This window comes from Apus apus, chromosome 5 (assembly GCF_020740795.1).
Source record: "Apus apus isolate bApuApu2 chromosome 5, bApuApu2.pri.cur, whole genome shotgun sequence".
NCBI classification, from domain to species: domain Eukaryota; kingdom Metazoa; phylum Chordata; class Aves; order Apodiformes; family Apodidae; genus Apus; species Apus apus.
In genome coordinates this window covers 55903341-55922224 of record NC_067286.1, presented here as the reverse complement: position 1 = coordinate 55922224, position 18884 = coordinate 55903341, and the positions used below count along the sequence as shown (strand labels likewise).

The following is an 18884-nucleotide window of genomic DNA, read 5'->3' as shown; positions in this document are numbered from 1 at the left end:
TGTATCATGCCAAAGGGCTGTATAGAGGTTGTACACCATCAATAAGGTGATAGAGAGGTGATGAGGGATGCTGTATAAGAAATAGGGATGGACTCAGCCTCTTAGGAGGAGCAGTTAGTATTGCACATTCCCTTAGCACCTATTGCTGCAGAGTTTTTCTGGTTTTATCTTAAGTGGCAGAAGTTAGTATCAGTGAGGCCACAGGCAGCATTCACATTTTTTTAACACATCTAGCAAGGACCTTCTGGATCTTTGTGCAAGGCTTAGAGTCAAAGACTTGTTGGATTTGTCTAGTTTTATGTGTACAGTCGGGTGGTTGTGTTTGTTGTTTTAACAGAAGTGAGGGTGAAAAGTTCAGAAAGTGCTTAGTGATTTCTTTAGTCTGTTCATTTTGTGTGACATCACAACTCTTCTCCAAAGATGACCATGACTGATGGATATTGTACATTAGACAAGACAATATACAAGTAGATATCAAGTATTACAGTGTGCTTTAATATCTTCTTAATGGCCACATGTGTTCCTGACCTATGAAGACAGATAACATGCCTGATAGAACACAAAGCAAAGACAGGTCTCTACAGTAGTTAAAGATAAGCTGTCTTCCAGGTGAATTAAGAAAAAGAGGGTTTGGTGTTTTTTTTTTTTTGATGGTGTTCTGGTAGGTTTTTTCAGATGAGTACGCTTTCCATATATTCAGTCTAAAACCTTTCTCAAGAAGTCCAAAGTGGGCATTTCTTATTTCTAATTTAAAAACAAAATATTTTGAAATCAGTGTATTCTGTTCTCTTCCCCTAGGAAGGTCATAACTAATATAATGCTATGTTATAGAAGTCTAAAGGCAGATGTGTCACTTTCATACATTTAATATTAGGAATTTTCTGTGATGTTGAGATAAAATATATTATAATTAATTCAGAGCTGTATAGTTATCAGTAATACCGATGTCATCCTTGTTTGCTGAATAAATCTAAACTGACTAGAAAATAATTTGCAAGTTTATCAGCCATTATTAATGAAGCTATTTATTGCAACAAAGCTTAAAGGCCACATCATGTTTTTTTGGAGCATGTCACTGGAGCAAACACTGCAGCATGCTTTTTTTCGGATGATAAAAATAATTCTGAACTGTGGTAAAAGTACGTTCATCAGCTTCACCATCTCAATGAAAAGTACTAGTCTTCAGCCAATCTGTTAATAGAACATTTAATTATATTCAGTACATGTGGATTCCAATGAAACGTATAAGAAAGTTGTGAAGGAAAAGATACTCATTTCTCTTAATAGATTAACATAGATGAGATGGTTGTCCACTGCAGACTTTAGAAGAATAGCTAGTTATTCGACAACAAAATGCCATTCCACTAGATTGGGTCATGTTACTCCAACGAATTAGAGTTTGATGTGTAATACAGACTTTCTTACTATATTATAAAAAACATTCTAGCTTATTATTTCATTTGTGTTAATATATCATACAGCTGTGGAACAGCCCCCATTATGCTCAGAGCTGTCCATATACAGAATACAGTGCCTTTTGTGAAGAATTTGCCTTTTAATGATTGGTATTAAAATCAAAGCCCTCATTTATTACCTTTTTAAACATCTAGGGGTTTTAGATCTATTTTGTCTGTCCTTAAAAGCTTGATGCCGCTTCAGAAATAAAAAAATAATTGTTGAGAATATGGATTTGAAGAAGCAAACAAATTATTGCCTAATTGGGGGAGAGGGGAGAAGGTGTCTTGCTCCCTCTCCATCATGACTCACTGGAGTTTACAAGTTTTATATGTTTGTCTAAATTAAAAGCTTAGTATTACTATACAATAATTACTAGCTCAGGCTAGCTCAAAATACTTCAACTCTAGCTGAATATGCTAGTATGGGATATGGAAAATTCATTCTTGGGCTTGTGATTTTTTTAATTATTTTTTTCTTACACTGGAATATCATATTAGGTGATTTCAAATATCTTAAAAACCTTTCTTAACTTCTTTTATGAAAAGCTTTTCCATCAGTTTTGAATCCTGTGTCTCTTAAATTATAAGATTTTTGTAAATTATTACATAATATTACTTTTAACACTTCAGGTTGCTACATTTTTCTGGTAGTTTGGAATTCTGTCACTAGAATCAATTAAACTTGGAAGCGTGTAATCATCTCTAATACATTAAGCAATATGTCCATAGAACGTACTCACTGTTTTTAGCTTCTGAAAGCAATTGTTATGACAGACAATATAGAATTATATTGTGCAATAATACACACCATCCTTCAGAAGTAGATTTGTGTGTCAAAAGCAGCAAGGCTACCAGGAGGACAAGGTGTACATCCTGCAGTATATCAACAGACAAGCAAGAATATGAATTGCTTAGTGGAAGAAAATAATTATTTTGAACATGAATTTCAGTCACTTAACCTAGATTTTAAGCCACTGTATTTGTTTTCTTAAATCTTGCTTAGAAGCCAGTATGTGTAATCTTGCTTGTATTGGAGAGGGCAGGTTTATCATTGTGGTGCAGTAGGATGTTGGAGCAACTGAATTCCTTTCAGGGCTGAGGTTTCACAATGGGGATGAGCTGGGTTAACCATTTCCTGTGGCCTGTGTAAAAGGCTGTTTCCTCTTCCTCGCTGCTCATTCCCACCATTTGCTTTGAATGGACTGCACTGCTTGTCTCAGTAAACTGATCCAGGCCACTAAAAACGTAAAAAAGAGTGGTATCCAAAGAATGCTGAAGAGATAAATGTATGTACGTATACATGTACGTATGTATATTTTGCCAGGCTAGTGCATTAAATCAGCTTACATTGTGGCTGTTGTATTGTCTGTGCTGCTACAGGAGGGAGAGGATCACTTGGCCAAGACTGATAATGGAGAAGGGGACAGAGAAGTGGAATCTCTCTCCTTCAGTATTTTTATTAATTCAGTTGAGGTTATTGTGGAGCTGTACCCCAGGCGACATACTTTGTTCTCTGCCTCTTTAGCAGGTGAGCAGAACAGTGAAATGAACCTGCAGAGCTCTGCAGTGCAGTAACATTGTTACTTCAGAGATAAGTTATGTTTTTTGGCAGTTTTCACATCTTTTTTTGGGTATCCAGTAACACTTTGTGTTTCCCATTAAGTAAGAGCAAGTAAGATACATTGGGAATTTTGGTAAAAATGTGTGGTATTTGAGGGAATTTTGACAAACATAAGGTTGAACCAAAAAAAGGAAAACCAACAAAACGTAGGTGGCAGTCATTAGTGGGTTGTAATTTTTTACATTCTTTGCAGTATTGCTTTCCTTCTGGTTTCTGCCCATTGCTTTCTTATTCTCTAAGATTCATAGTGTAATTTAGCCTAGTTCTTCAGTAGTGGAAGTACAATTTTTTGAATTTTTTTTTTTTTTTTAGTTTCCACTTCAATGTTTTGCTTAGCTGCAGAATTCCAAACTTGAATGTGTTGCAGACACTAATTCACCCTGGTATCCTTATGTCTACGTTAAGTTTGGCAAAAGGATTTCAGTTTTCATGTGACTAAACTACTTTTTAGAAAATGAGAATAGGGGGAAAATCAGGTTTCAGTTTTGTGTAGGTGAAGTTGATGTAACTGCAGGGGCTGCTATAGTCCTGCCTCCCTGCTGTCCCTTCTCTTGTATTGGTATGTATTTGATGCTGTGCTGAGCTGTTTCAGCATGCGAACTCAGCAGGAAATTGTTTGCCTTTTTTTTTTTTTTCCCCCCTTTGTTTTTCTCAGGATACTTTTCTGCCAGTTGAGCACACCGAAACTGACTCAGTGCAGGGTCAGATTAGCAATGGAACCAGCACAAGAAAAGGCAGAAAACCGTAGATGGCAGGAAGGATGTAATCAGTTTTATGAGTTTAGGTTGTTGGCATTTTTCAGCCTGAAACAACTCCATGGTGGTAAATAAATATGGTGAGATATATCTAGATTATTTTGGTATGTAATCCATGTTCCAAGTGGCAGAGAAGAGTAACTTCCTTGCTGTCTGAAATCAAAACAAGAAAGCAGTGCAGTCGCCAAGGTCTCTGCTACACTGATCTAGGAGAAATATCTACCCCAGTTCCCATGGATTGACCCCATGCACATAAACACAGTGCACTGACTAGCATCTGAATTAATTCTGTGTTCTACTCTCCTGGCAGCCGATTTTTGACCCTTTTGAGACCAGCAAACCTCGCTCTCCCAATAACCAGAATGTATCTGTCCAGACAAAGGTGAATAGCTGTGAATTGTTGAGAGATCTAGTATTAGATGAAAAAAGCAGTAGACAGGGATGCATTATTATGTGGAGAAAAGTATTGCCTGCATTGCTCTCTGATGTTTAAAGGGAAAGAATTAGTGTGTTTTGAGACTAGCAAAGTTTACCATCGCCATTAAGTACAGGCTTACCTGTGTATAAATAGTTTTTTATTTCTCAAAGAAACTAGTTTGTCTTAGTTTAAAGTAGCAGGTACCATTTAAGTTGAAGAGACATACTTTAAATGCATGTTTGCATGAGAAAATCCTTTTCTAATCCTGTTTCCTAATGCAATTTGTCTAATTTATGATTCAAGACAGTGCTGCACCTGTTGGCATTCTTTCTCCTGTTCTGAAAGTGCTACTTTCAGTGTAGTTATGGTACTTTCATCATAGTTTAACCTCTTTTTCTACACCTTCCCCACTACTTCTGAAAAGCTGGGCATCAGAAAGTGAGTGTGGGTATCTTGTAAAATCTTAACCAGAGTATTGGTCAAAACCTGACCCGAATCTGTCCCATCTAGCCAAAGATAAGACTTTTCAAATTATTTACATTCAAAACATTGTCATAAATTTTAATAAATGTCGGTAATTTCTCAATCACTTGCTCTGAAAAGATAAGTAAGGAGAGGATTTTTGTACATGGTAACTGTGCAACTGTCTGTAAAATGGTTTGCAGGCTGTTAGCACTTTGTAGAGAGAAGGATGCCGGAGCCAGAGCATATGTCATGTAATGATGTGGGCATCATAGGAAGCTAGTATCTCTGAGTTTAAACAGTTAACTACTGATTACTTGCATGAAACTGTAAGTTACCCACTGGCATCTTAGCTGACATTATTTGGGCGTCTGAGAATGTACTAGCATCTGTGAACTGACAGTTCTTACAAATATTGTAAGATAATTTTTATAATGCATGAGGATGTTAGTTCCTTAGCTTAGTCAAATATATACTTAGAAATAGTCCAGCAGTGTCCTCAGTGTTCAAGTTGCAATTCAGATACATTGACAGAGAAGTGGTTAGATTTTCCTGTTGTGTATTTAAAACAGCAGGTTCTTGAAAGTGAAATTTTAGATGATTCTGCAGACTTGCGAATGGGTTAATTACTCTGCAGGCTCCAGACAGTTGGACTGTATGTAGGTTTTGGGATATTACTGAGTTCTTGAAACAGTGTCTTATAAAAATAAACTATGAAACTCATCCCGTATGCAGCTTCATCTCTGCATGCATCTCTGAATGTCTCAGCATGCCTGATGCTTTATTTCCTTACATACTGCTTTATTGTCCCATGTTATCTAAAGTGCAGAAAATTTTAGCTGCCAGTCTGAATCATGTACTTCTTGTGGTGCAAAAAAGATTTATAATGGTTGACCCCCTTTACACTTCTAAGCCTTATAAGCATCAATGCAATTACTTAAAAACTGTATCACATGGATTGATGTCTGTTCCAGCCCGTGTCGCCTGAAATCTTTTCAGTGCTTTTGCTGAATAGCTTCTTGGTGTAGTAACACTGCAGTGTATTTACCATTTTATTGTCATTTATCACGACTTCAGCAAGAGCTTGGATGATATGGTAGTATGCCAGAAAAATCCAAGCTTTACATTGAAACAAATCAGTTTTGCGTCTGTTGCTTACAACGTTCCCTCCGCAGTTTCCTGACTGCAGCACTTAATGTTTACTCTTTAGTTTTCAGGTGGTGGAGAGCAGCAGTATTTGGTTTTGTAGCACTGATAGAAGAAAAGCAGTGAACTTAAATCTGTTTAAACTCGGAGTTTTAAACTGCTCTGTTTAGCCCAGTATAATTTTTTGAGTACAACTCAAATACATGGGAATAATTCAATTTATGTATCAGTGAGTGTGCTATTGCTCATTTTTAGCTAAACACAAATGACTTGGTTCACCTTCACATTTACCAACCTTCAGACTACTTTGATATCCTTTCTATAGTGGATTTTTTGTATTAATGATACAAAATTACAGTCTGAAAAAAACCGCACTTTAAGGGACATAAAAAATACATGAAATCTGAGGATTTACTATACAGTATTTCTAGTATGGTATTTTTATGTTTCTGGATGTTCTAACACATTCATCCTAACAAGCCTTGGTGATTTGAATCTTCAGTGCCTTACTGGTCATTCCTCCAGTCATTTTATTGAGGAAAAAGGTCTCTGAAGCTACCAAATACTGCTTAGTTTGCTCTCTTGAGTTCTGAAGAACTGAGAAGTCTTGACACAAAATACAAGTAAGGTTGATCTGAAGTTGTGCAAGTTCTTGCCTGCATTTTTTCAGAAGCAGGACAAAGCTTTTGGTTGCTTTTTTCTTATCTCGCAAATAATACAGAAATTTTTCAAACATTGACATCTCAACAGCCTCTTTTCTTCCAGTGCTCAGGGATGAGAGCGTTCTGATTGTGTCTGGATTTCTTTATTAACCTTCTGTCTTCGTTTCCCTACCTGAAGTGGGGACCGCAGTAATTCAGTACTTGCTCTCTTAAGTACTGCAGTTTTCTTTTGAGAAAAGATGTCTTCAAAGAGGTGAAAGAAGGCAAAAATGTGAATGCTGTCATGTAGCTATGTATGTTTTTATATATTGGCATCTGTAATCATACTGCAAAAACAGTTTGATATGCTGGGGACTTAGGGATGCTACTGTATTTGTAACAGCATTTGCAGAACAGTTGGTAAAACATCCTTTCCACACTTCCACCCTACCTCTGAAAAGAGTGTGCTAAACACAATTTATATTTTGAGTGTATATATTTGAATATATGTGTTTGGCACCTTTAAATCTCATTCCTTTTCACTTTGATTTTCTTTACCCTTTGATTTCCTTTACCCTTTGATTGGAAAAAGGAAGCATGCTCATCACATACCACACTCTGCATAGGTTATTGAGTTTACTGTTGTTATAGTCTAATAGAACATCACATTTTTTACCTCAGTAAAATAGATTTCAGAAATACCTAAACTTCAGTGTCAGTTTACCTAAGTGGAAGCAATAAGTAAACCTACTTGTCTTATTAAATGCTACTAATCTGCAGCCACCTGTGAAAAATCAATGGTGCTTTTTTGGCTTGTTTTTATTTTGTTTACTTTTCCTATGATGATCCTTAGATTTTTGCTTGATCCTACTGGAGAAACTACATAGAACATATTGAAAGGAAGCAGGCTGGTTTTTGTGGGTTTTGTTGTGTTTTGTTTTTTAAAAATATTTATCTTATATGCAAATTCTAAGTCAGTTTTCATCTGAAAGTAATCTTAAGGTATCTGTTTAAATTCATTTTCCACAAATGTGAAGAAGTTTAACTTGGAGGGCCTCTGCCATTTTGCACATTTGTAGTTCAGCATGTTCAAAGTAAGTAAATTGTATATTTGCATATTAGGCATTTAATGTGTAGCTTATATAGCAGGAGGAAGGAAGTGAAAATAGTGAGAGGGAAAAAGTGGAAAAGTGGAACAGAAGTTCATTAAAACAAGTCATCCTTAATTTACAGTTAGTGATCACCTGCATGTAGTGGTGTATTTTACTCCTTCTGAATTCTTGCTTTTATTTGTCCATTACTTCTCTATGTATTCCTAGTTGCTCACATCCACTAGCAGATTTTAATCTATAGCTTTATGTTAAATGATTTTCCATTTTGTGTAGGGCTTTGATGTAAAGCTATGTACATTTTAGGGAATTATAGTTTTGGTTTTACTTCATATTCTTTTTCCTACATTGTTCCATGTGCTTTTCAGAGGTCACGAGTACCTGCATGTGGAGATGCTTTAGCAGGATCATAGACTGCATTTTCTTTCCTACTGAACGATTTACATAATCTGCAGATACAGTTTTGCAGAGTATGAGCTTTGTCACACAGGGCAAGTCCTTCTGGATCTTACATGGTTTTTGCATTTAATATAGGATCATAACTATCTATGAAATACTGCATGTACCTCGCCTCCACAATTTAGAAGACTCAAAACCTGTTTACGTTTTTGGGGAGAATATCCTCTTATTTCTTTAATTTAGGATTTTGAGGACAACTATAGATAAAGCAACCAGAGTTGTGGTATGCGTATCTCTCTACATATGTAGTAAATTTGTATTTACCCACCTAACAGTAACAGCTACAAATAAATCGGCCAAATAACTGTACTGGATCTGATACTTAATGTGGAGTCAATACATCTATGAACTGTATGAGAGAAAGTAACAGGCTACATTGTGCTTTTATTGTTTTTATTATTTATCTGATTTAACAAACTACGCACAGGTGTTTTCAGTTATTTCAGAAGGACAGATGACAGAATATAGAGAAGTTCAGTGACACACAAATCTAGTTCATATTCTTCTTTTGAAAGAGCTCAGTTCTCCAATAGGGATGTCAGGCTTTAGAGTTGGACTCCCCCATATACTTCTGGTCTGGACATCTATGTCATGCCTTTCTTCTGCAAGTAAGGCTTTTGTGAGTTTTGGAGGGTTGTTTAGAAGAATTCAGCCAGTACCCACGGTTGAAAGAGTGGCACAATATCTGTTAATATAGGCCCAGCTTTTCCTTTCAAATATTTATTCATGTGATTCAGATTGTTTTTCTGGTAGATAAAGATACAATCTGGTTCTGGAGAATAACCAGATGAGATTTTTTCCATCCTTTGAAAAGCAAAACAGCCCTTCCCTTTTGAGAAATATCCTCCAGTTTCTTTTATTTAAAATGTTCTCAGTTGCTAATAGTTTGATTTTATTTATTTTATTTTTTTTAAGTTACAGCATTTTTAAAGTCTGAAATTATTCTGCCAATTAAATTCTCAATAAAGCTGTCAATGTGATACATGTTTGCTGAAGGGGAAGGAATCCTGCATAGGATCAGAATGTTTTTGTTATCAACAAAATGTATTAAGGGAGGACAGTACTATTTCTGAATGTTGAAACAGGCTAAATATGGTATCTTGCAAACTTTTTCTTCTCTGCTGCTTCTGGTAGAGAAGGGTAATGTAACAATTCCGTGGATCACAAACAAAGCTGCAAACACCTTACTTTTCCCTTCCTGCAGTTAATGTTTAAGGTGCTACACAGAAAATGTAGCTCATATAGCTCAGTTTTAAGAGCAGTGGGTTCAAGTTCTGTTCTTTCATACTTTGTTGTGTTTTTTTTACCCCCTTGGGTTACTTGCTCACTCTTTCTCTTAGTTTTCTTTATTAAGGGAATGTATCAGGCTGGAGAATATGCTTTGCTCCTGCAATCGTAGAGCAAGAGCTGAATGTGCTGTTGGTGCCATCTCTCTGTCTGTTCCCCACTCTGGATCCTGTGTGGTGTTGACAGGAATGATGATAAACATTCACTGTCCCTTGACATGAAGAGGCAGTCAGAAACATAGGTTACCGTTCTATATTCTCTGCTGCTTGAATTACGTCCAGCAAGAAGACAGACTTTGCCAAGAATGGAGTAGTGCTTGAACTATAGTATTTTTAGCCATAAATACATGGTGGATTTGTTGTCTGTTATGTTTTTAAGCTGGATTTTATTATTTTTTTAATGTTTTCCTGATTTAAGAAAGTGTAACATGGAAATGTCATTTGATAGTTAGGATAATTTGCTTTTGGAACTTCTGCTCGTATCTTTGTCCCCTTAACAGGAAAAATCACTTACTTCTCTCGTGAGACAGTCAGAGCCTTATATGTAAATTTAATTCAGATTAATACTAACTGTTTGTCATTATTATAATAGCAAACAAAGATTACTATTACACAAGGAGAGGATAGCAGAACTCCCCTACAGCAACCTTGCCTAATTAGGTGAAACTTGATCTAGCCTATCTTGTTCCTGTCACAACTGCGGCCTGTCTTGTTTCTTTGGAACATCTTATCACTGCTCGTCATTGCTGCTTGAATTCAAATGCCAGTAGACCAAAAATACTCCATTTAAGTAGTTTTTCACTGTAGTTGTAGCAAAGGAACTGTTCTTAGGCTTTAGCACTTCACAATATTATTATATTCACCACTATTTACAATTGTCCACATGAAGAATATTCTAAGGATGGTTCTTCAGAATATTATAAAAGCATCAAAAGAGAAATCTTGGCTACCAGAAAAGACTGAACTTAACTCTAAAAACTGGACAAAGGACAGAATTAGAAAAAAGAAGGTGGGATTTGCTTTTTGTTTATTTACTGCAAAATTAAGCATTTTGAGATTTCTTTTTGTAAAACAGAATAGTGTATCTTTATAATGGGTTAGAGTGTGTCTGGAGGGGATATTTACTTGAAAATCAGAGATTATTGCATTATATGGGTTTCTTCTATATATATGAAATGTTTGAATTTTTTAATTTTACCTTGCATAAGCTGTTTGATTGTTTTAATTACTATCACTTATTGATTTTGATTCAACCAAAGTAAATCTGAGGGTAGAAGATAATAGCTTTTAATTTTTAGACCTGCCATTTAAAAACTAAAGAAATGCCCTGGAAAGAGTTATGTTCTATTATGCCCAACTTCCACTCTCTTGGAAGGAACACTCTTCAGACTGTTGAATCCCAAAGGACGTATTCACTTTTCACTTTTTATATTTTTACCAAGCCCGATAATATTACATCTATGTTTGTATGTATATCTATGTTTGAATGGGTGGCATTCCCTGAAAGCAACAGACTAACAGTCAGTACTTTGTTAATACTTTCCGCTCAGTGGGAGGAAGCTGTGGCAGTCCCTTCTTGTTTAGCTCTATTGAAAATAAAAGGAAAGAGTAGCACTGATTCCACTTCCGACATGACATACAGGGGTGTGTGTCTGTAGATTTCCTTGTTTGTAAAATGAAAAAGTGATATTCAGTGCTGCAGATCACCTTTATTAATTGACAAAAAGCACAATGTGTGATTAGTAAAAATACTGTTATTTGCTTGCTTTTGTTTGTGGGTTTGTCTTTGTTTGATTTTGTTTTGTTGAAAAGCTGTAAATGGAAAGACGCATGTCTGGTTTTGTATCCTATACTTTTTGATTAGATTACTTTCAATGCAGTAGGTAGGTCAGGCTTTTCTGGAATTCAGTGGATTTTGGATGACTTTGCTGTAGCTGTTGACAAGGTCGAACACAAGACTGTAGAAACATCAGCACCTCCCTTTCCTTAGCCTTGGCCAAAATACTTTTAATAAGTTGAGAACACTCAGTTCCGTGATACAAATTCTGTGGGACACTTTTTTTGCATGCAGATTTTGAAGACTAAATTGTCTTTCAGGAAAATTAACCCAAAATATCATGCTTTAACACTGCTCTTTTGTTTTGCTTTGTGTTGTCAGAATGAGCTTTCTTTCGAAGCAAATTACAGTATTTCTAATCCCAACTTTCAAAAATCTTGTAAAGGATTTCTCCCCATATCCCTCATGCAATAAAAATAAAAACTCATAATTTTTTTTTCATCTGTTATCTGGTTCTTGAGTCTCTGAGGGGGTGTCCTGTTCTGTAGGATTTGAGGTTTTTGAGAGGGTATTGTGCGTGTGTGGTGTATGGTTTCTTGGTTTGTGTTAGGGTTTTTTGTTTCTTTTTGAAAAAAAAAAAAAAAAAGAAAAAAAAACACAACACAAACTTTGGTGAATATGACAGGGGTTTTTTTCCTGATTGGAAAGCTTATGTAATAAAATGATCTCTGAGGCTGAGTCATCTTGGATTAATATAGTGTTCATTTTAATATATTGCCAGTTCACCTGAGTTTACTGCAGATTTTATAGTACTACAGTTATGTTGTTATTCAGCAACAAATCTTCTATAATCATTTGTAAAGTAAAATATTTAGTAGTATTTTTTAACTTGTTATTCATATATCATCAGCTGATGAAATTAAATGGTCTGTTAATACCTTAGGACTGTTGTTTAAAGCTTGTCATGCATTTGATGTATGACCTGCTGGTTACCTTGACAGATATGAAAGATTGAGACCTCTGAACGTTAATACTAAGTTGTGTTTGTGATCTTGTGTGATGAAATGTGGTTCTAAAGCCACAGGGATTCCTCCCCACTTTTCCCTATGGTCTGTGGGCCGCACCTGACCCTGTACTAGTTGTCCTCGCTTAACTGTCTGAGCCATTTAGTTTGGAGGGCCTTGGTTGGAGATGTGAAGAAAGACAGTAGAAATGTGGACATCATGTTTATATTTCATCAAAACAGAGCTATCAGAGTTTATGGACAAATGAACTTCAGGAAAGATGACTGCACCTGTGTAGCTCTTGTTTTGATCTGGAGTCTTGCAGTCTCCTCAACTTCTGACTTTTCCTGCATATTACTAGTATTCCATGCATTTGCAAATGCAGTGTCTGCTGCAGTTTTCTGAAAAGAGTTTTAGAAGAATCTATTGTTTAAGGAATTATCATTTTAATAAGCCTGAACAACTATTAAAATATTTAGTGATAGCAGAGGTATTTGCTAGTTTCTTAAATAATTAGCACTTTTTAAATTTTACTTTTTAATACAATAAGCAGCACCAAATTAATATGCCTGCTGATTTTTTCATTTTCTTTCAAGGTGCTCTAGATAAATCTAATTGAAATTAGGCAGGCAGTATTAGGTGAGGTATGTCATCCTAATATTTACAGACAAAAAATACTCTGAAAGTTAAAAAGGAGTATCTTTAATAAAGCCATAGAGGGTCAAAAAAAGCTGTGACTTCTTCGGACTTGCTTTGGCTGTTGGTTGATAGATGGCTAAGTCTCATTTGCAATAGTCCTGTAACAAATCGGAGAATACTAATTTGCAGGGTGGGAACACTGTTATGGATTGAGTTGTCCTGGACCTTAAAGGGGGCTTGGGAAATCTGGCATCAACTGATACAAGCAGAAAGTCTTTCAGTTTCGACCTTCTAATAGTAGTTATGTTTATCATGAAAGAGAATATATGGCTCACAGTCTTTTAAACAGTGGAACAAAACAAAATTTCAAAGCCTTATCCTGGAAAAATAAAACTCTGCTTGTAATGTGTGTTGCCTAATGGAGAAATGTGCACAGCAAGAACTTGTCAGTGCACCTAGAATTATCCCTGTCTTCTAAAGTCTCTCACATGGTGACTTGTGTCTTGACAGTCGTTTGGTAGAATTATTTGCGTCAAAGAACAACAAGATCTCTTGCTGTTTCTCCAGATGTAGCAATTTAGGAATCAAGCCAACAGATAATACGATGCAGGGATGTTGAACTTGCTCTGTAGCAAGTGCCAAATTACATTTTCCACTAGAAAACATCTCAAGAGGCATGTTTTATAGATTCCTTTAACTTCAGGCTGTGTTGCTTTAGTTAATGCTTTTAAATATTGCACTTGGACAGATTTCCTTTTAAATTAATAGTTTTATTTGGAATGCAACCTCTTTTATTGTTTTAACTTGTCCCTTTTCAGCTATGCTGATTTTTCCTTTCTGTAGCCACATGTTTGCTGCTCATCTTCTCAATTAATTCATCCGAATCTCAGAACCATGAGATAGTTTTAACAGAACCATCTGAGTCTAACAGCAGGCATTTCAACATCGTGACAACACTGAGCTTCTATAAAGATAATGTCTGGAGAGTTGGCAGTGGTTCAGTAGCACTGATTGGTTGTGACTTCTAATAGAACAAAGTAGAGCTGAAAATCTGATATGGTTTTATAATGTCTAAATGATTGTGTCACTCTTCTGTCTTAGGCAGATACTAGAAACTTAACATTTGTTAGCTCAGTCAGCTTTTCAGCGCTATTCATATCTTGCTCCTCTCAGCCTGTAGAACGCCCATTCGAGTCTGTGACTTGTGTTGTTTACACAACTTTTAGTTGCTATTGTTTTCATTAGGTATTGTTTGCCTAGGGCTCTGGCAGTCTGTCAATTCACTACTAGAACTCCTTTCATTTTATAACATGTGGATCTATCTTGCTTAGTTGAATATATTAAAATATGTAATAGTAGTTGCTGTTTTCTTCCTCTGGTGAAAATGTTGGCTTATTTCTCTGCCCTACAAAAAGCCTGCCTCTGAAAGAGTAAGAGGCTTCAAATTCCAAATCTACAATTGATGCTGTAGGTTATTATCTTTCAGTAGCAAAGAGCAAGAAAGTGTCATTGAGTGTCCCTTCAGCAAATAAATAACAAGTAGAGGTAGGTTTTTCAAACAGTCTGAATCCTGTTGAACACCTGCTGTCACATCTGAAAGCTCATTTACTGAAGAGAGCAAAGGCAACAGTCCCGACAGTCCTGTGAGGAAATGTCTGTGGGTTTTATCAGCCATTGCATACCTGTAAGCCTTATAAAAATATAGGGAAACTAGGTTTAAGGATTGCATTTAATGTTATGCTTCCACATTTCTATGAAAGTAGGTATTTTTTTTTTTCAAATTGAAGTGATTTCTGAGCTCTAGTAATAGTAATTTTTTATCCTGTCACTAAGTCTGTTGATACAACTATTGTCTGACAAGACTTTTTTTTTTTCTTCTGTGTATGTTTTCAGTAGCCAGGTCATCTTGTGCAGAGCCTGATGAAGGTGGATCTCAAGGTGGATCAATTTTTTTCTTTCTTTCTTTCAGTGATTGAAAAACAGCAAGTTAAGGCAACTAGCATATGAGCTTGTATAAAAATTATGTTGTGAGATTAAGTATAGTTAAAGTATGTTTAAACAACATTAAACTTTAGGATTTGATCAAAATTGAAAATGTTATCCTAGAATAATATTAGCTTGTTTGTATTTTTGAGTAATCTTATAAATAATTAGGTTTATCAATAGTGAAATTTGTGGTTTTAATGTTTGTTGGTAGCCTGCAGCTGAATGCCATACATATTTAGTGTTTGAGAATTGCTCCCAACTTTGTGAAATTTTTCATAGGCCATATGGAGGGATTTGGCTTCAGATTTGGAAGTGTAATAGGAAACATGCTATTGGTTTCACAAGTCTGCATTTTGGCAGAAAAGTTTTACTCATTTTTGCATTCTTTGCAAACTGAAGTCTATTGGTTGCACTACCTTATTAATTTTACTAAAACAGTCAAAAGGCATTGCTGGGCTTTAGATTTTGGCCTGAACTCTTAAGTTTTCACAGCTTGGATGTGAGTAGGATGTGAGAAAATGAGTTCAGGAATGTGGAAATTGAACACAGTTATTTCTCACCCAGTATATGGGAAAGGGGAAAATACGTTAAAGGAAAGAAGGCTCCTGATTAAAAACACAGTAATTGATAATAAATTTGCTGTATGTCTTACTGCTCTTATTTCAAATAACTCATGGTAATACTGCAAGAAATTCTTCAACAGATTAATTTTTTAAAAGAACAGTTTTATTCTGAAGGTAAATAATTGTTGGAACAAGGCATGCTGGTGAATAATTTGCTAATTAGAAGGACATTAAATGTTTCTTTTTAATATAGGGGAGTGAAATTACTTTTTTCCGGGGGATTCCATATAATAATGAACATCAGAGATTTGTTTGTTTTGAAATTGCAACAGTGTAAAAACATACTCATGACTTGAGTCAAGAATGTATTTTTAGGTGCCTTTAATTAAAAGGTGTGTGGTTATAATTTCATTGTCTACTTTCTTTCAAATGTAATTGCTTAAAGCTTCACGTAATTAAGTCTATAATATCAAAAAGGGACAGTGTTCCTTCTGCAAATAAAGTTTAAAATCTCCTTTAGTGCTTGAAATATGCAACTAGAATTTCTACAGCTGTAGCTGATGCAAGATTTATGCAATGGCATGAATTCCAGGCAAGCAAACTTGCATGAGAGAATTGATAATTTGTAACTTTTTTCCTCTGACCATTCTACATGCAGAGTCGTGCATACTAATGTGTCTCATCACCAAAGCCATGATTCTTCACCTCTTCACATTTTGCTTATATCTTTCTGCTATTTTTCTAGGAACTGAAAACTTCAGGCTTAATCCAAGTTCATATTTGATTGATGAGGCTTTGATATTTCAATAAGACATGGGACATTTGGACATTTTGGTTAAAACTCTATTGTAGTAGCACCTTAAATATAGAAAGCTCCTGGGACTCCCAACTCAGTAAAATCAAGGATCAAAGTTATTAAAATTTAGGAGATGCTGAGGTCTTTACTGTGCAAGGGAGACTTACTTTGAAGAAGTCTCATCTCTTTGATTATTGTTTTAATTTCTAAGTTGTAGGTACCAATAAGTGCTCTGAAATGGCAATGCACAAGATCATGACTGGATTTTTTGGAACTCTATTAAATAGAGTAAAAGAAAATGCCTTCCAAGTCCTGTGAAACAGAAGGAATGAAGTTGGCATTTCTATCAAAGATGTGTTTTGTACTCCCAAGTTCATTGTATGTCAGCCTTTTAATAATATTTCATATATTTGAAACGTCTGCTCAGTCTTCTGCTGGAAGAGGAAGATTTTTCTTTCCTTTATACCTATTTGGTTTGGTTTTTGTGTGTGTGTGGTTTTTTTGTGGTTTTTTTTTGTTGTTTTTGTTTGTTTGTTTGTTTGTTTTTTAAAGCAGCAAAAAAACCCCCCACAACCAACAAAGGGAAAATCTAGGAAGGCTAAAAAGCAGTGTGTGAATTTAGCCATATTAAATATCTGGCATATTCTAAACTCTGAATTCCATGATTGATAAATTGGCAGAAGTTATTAAGACAAAAAGATCTTTTTCTTCACTCTACCTTTAATACCAGGTAGTCAATCTTGTATTTAGATTTGGCTAATGAGAGAAATGGATGGCACAAAGGGAAAAAAACAATGTTTTTCATTTTCTTAGCATGTGTTTTTTCTTAACCTATTGTTCGCTGCTTGAATGATCTTATTTCCTATCCTTCATAGATATGACTTCTCTAAATTTCTTCATTGTTGTGGATGTAAAATGGAATATATACAGGAAAAGTAATTATCAGATGATCCATTTTTGCAAGGAACCATGGTTTTGAGTGGAAACCTGAGGTTTTCTTAAAAAACAGTTATATGTAAAGTAAAAAGCCAGCTGAGCAATTTTGCATCTTCATTTCCAGAACTATTTTTCTAGCTGAATATAGGACTATCACTTTAAGAAAATAATCTCTCACTTGTTTTCAAGTACATACATTAAAATTTTTGAATGAATCAATGGAGAGATTATAAAATAAATGCTACATTGGTTATGTCTGCTTTAAAAATAAGACGGGTTGTAACAAGATGAGTTTTTTCAGTTTTCCTATTTAGGAATCCATTTAAAAAGAGAAATCAAAGGATTTATCAGTTCTGATGTGTCCTGATCTTTGGCTAAGAATATTTTTTCATAAAGCTGATTTACTGCAGTGGGTGTGCTATGCATTTAATGGGTGTGCTTCACTGATATTCTTCAACAGCAAATTTTGAGGCTCCATCAGTGCTTCTTTGTATTTTATCGCTATGAAATACCTCTGATTCCTATTCCACCCCACAAGAAACAGGGACAGCTACGACACTGACTTGAAAATCTAATTAACATTGCATTATATTAATAACATTCAATATTTTGAGTCTGCCTGTGTATGTCTCAGGACATCTGTTTCACAGCACAGGGTTTCAGTTTCTCGGTGTTACTCAGACAACGTGTTAAAAATAAATCCTTACTTAACCAAATTTGCTTGAGGAGTAGTATGGCTATAGTTGGCTACAGCACCTTGCCTCCTCATTAGCGAGATACCTTTCCCTGGGCTGTTTAGCAGATGATATTGTGAGTGACACCCAGTTTTGGAGAAGGCAGTACTGGTGCAGCTGGAGCTGAGAGAAGAAAGTGGTGTGCTCGAGGCAGGCTTGGTCTTGCAAAGGTGCCTGTAAGTTTTTATAATGGCTGAAGTCTGAATTTATGGAGAATTGGGTTAAATGTATGTGGTAACTCACACCTCCAAGGCTTTCCTTTCTTTTTCAGCCTGTCTGCAGATGCAGGAAGAGCATCTTGCATACATTAAACAAGTTTTCTAGGCAGATGTTATCTTCATAGCAATAAAAAAAAAAAACAACCAGAAACTTGGAAATAATGTAAAACCGCATGACATTAAGATGTTCTATTTATCCTTTCATAACAAGATAACATGTCTTTTATACAAATTATAAAGAGGCAGTATGCATCCTATCATGACTTCAGTAAAGCCGTAGTCACTTGGCATAAAGTTTGGGAAACTTGGGTTTTATTTTGAAATTACTATTAAGTGTTATGTGGAAACTTTATTTAGAGTACTGGCATTAACAATTCTCTGTCAAACTCCTGATGTTTAATTTAACTTCCTTAATTTACTTATATATTTCCTAAATTTAGCTGCAGAGGGAAAAAACTGAGAACACCACCACCCCCCCCAACCATGTTTTTTATCACTCCTATGGCTAGGAGTAGAACTAGTGGGTTTAAATAGTGGCAAGGAGAGCTTTGACTAGGCTTTAAGGAACTTATCCTTGCAACAGGAATCCTGATTTCTGGGGTGGATGATTCAGGGAAGTGGTGGAATTTCCATCATGAAAGGCTTTTTAGAACAGGTTGAACAAGCATCTCTGCAGAATAATGTAGGTATAGTTGATTCTGCCTGAAGCCAGGAGACTGCATTAGCTGACCTCTTAAGGTTTCTTCTAAGCCTATTGTTTCATGTTTATATATGACTCTTCTTAAATATGAGGTCAAATTCCACTACTAGATTCCACATCAGGTACTCTGTGAAAGATCCCACAGCCACTGAATATTGAGACTCTGCCTGAGTCTTC

At 35.6% G+C, this 18884-nt stretch overlaps 1 protein-coding gene across 6 annotated transcripts in view; it reads left to right on the top strand.

Moving 5' to 3' along the window:
- Positions 1–18884, top strand: part of PPP1R13B (protein phosphatase 1 regulatory subunit 13B) — a 66233-nt gene that overhangs the window by 3697 nt on the left and 43652 nt on the right. For 2 of the 6 annotated variants that reach the window (XM_051620370.1, XM_051620369.1), the window contains exon 1: positions 10122–10363. The exons of 2 other annotated variants lie outside the window; for them this stretch is intronic. In XM_051620370.1, the coding sequence (XP_051476330.1) occupies positions 10238–10363 (126 nt within the window). In that variant the 5' untranslated portion in view covers positions 10122–10237. Of the gene's footprint in view, positions 1–10121; positions 10364–18884 lie in introns of those variants that run through there. 2 more of the 6 variants (XM_051620374.1, XM_051620373.1) reach the window with 1 other exon arrangement.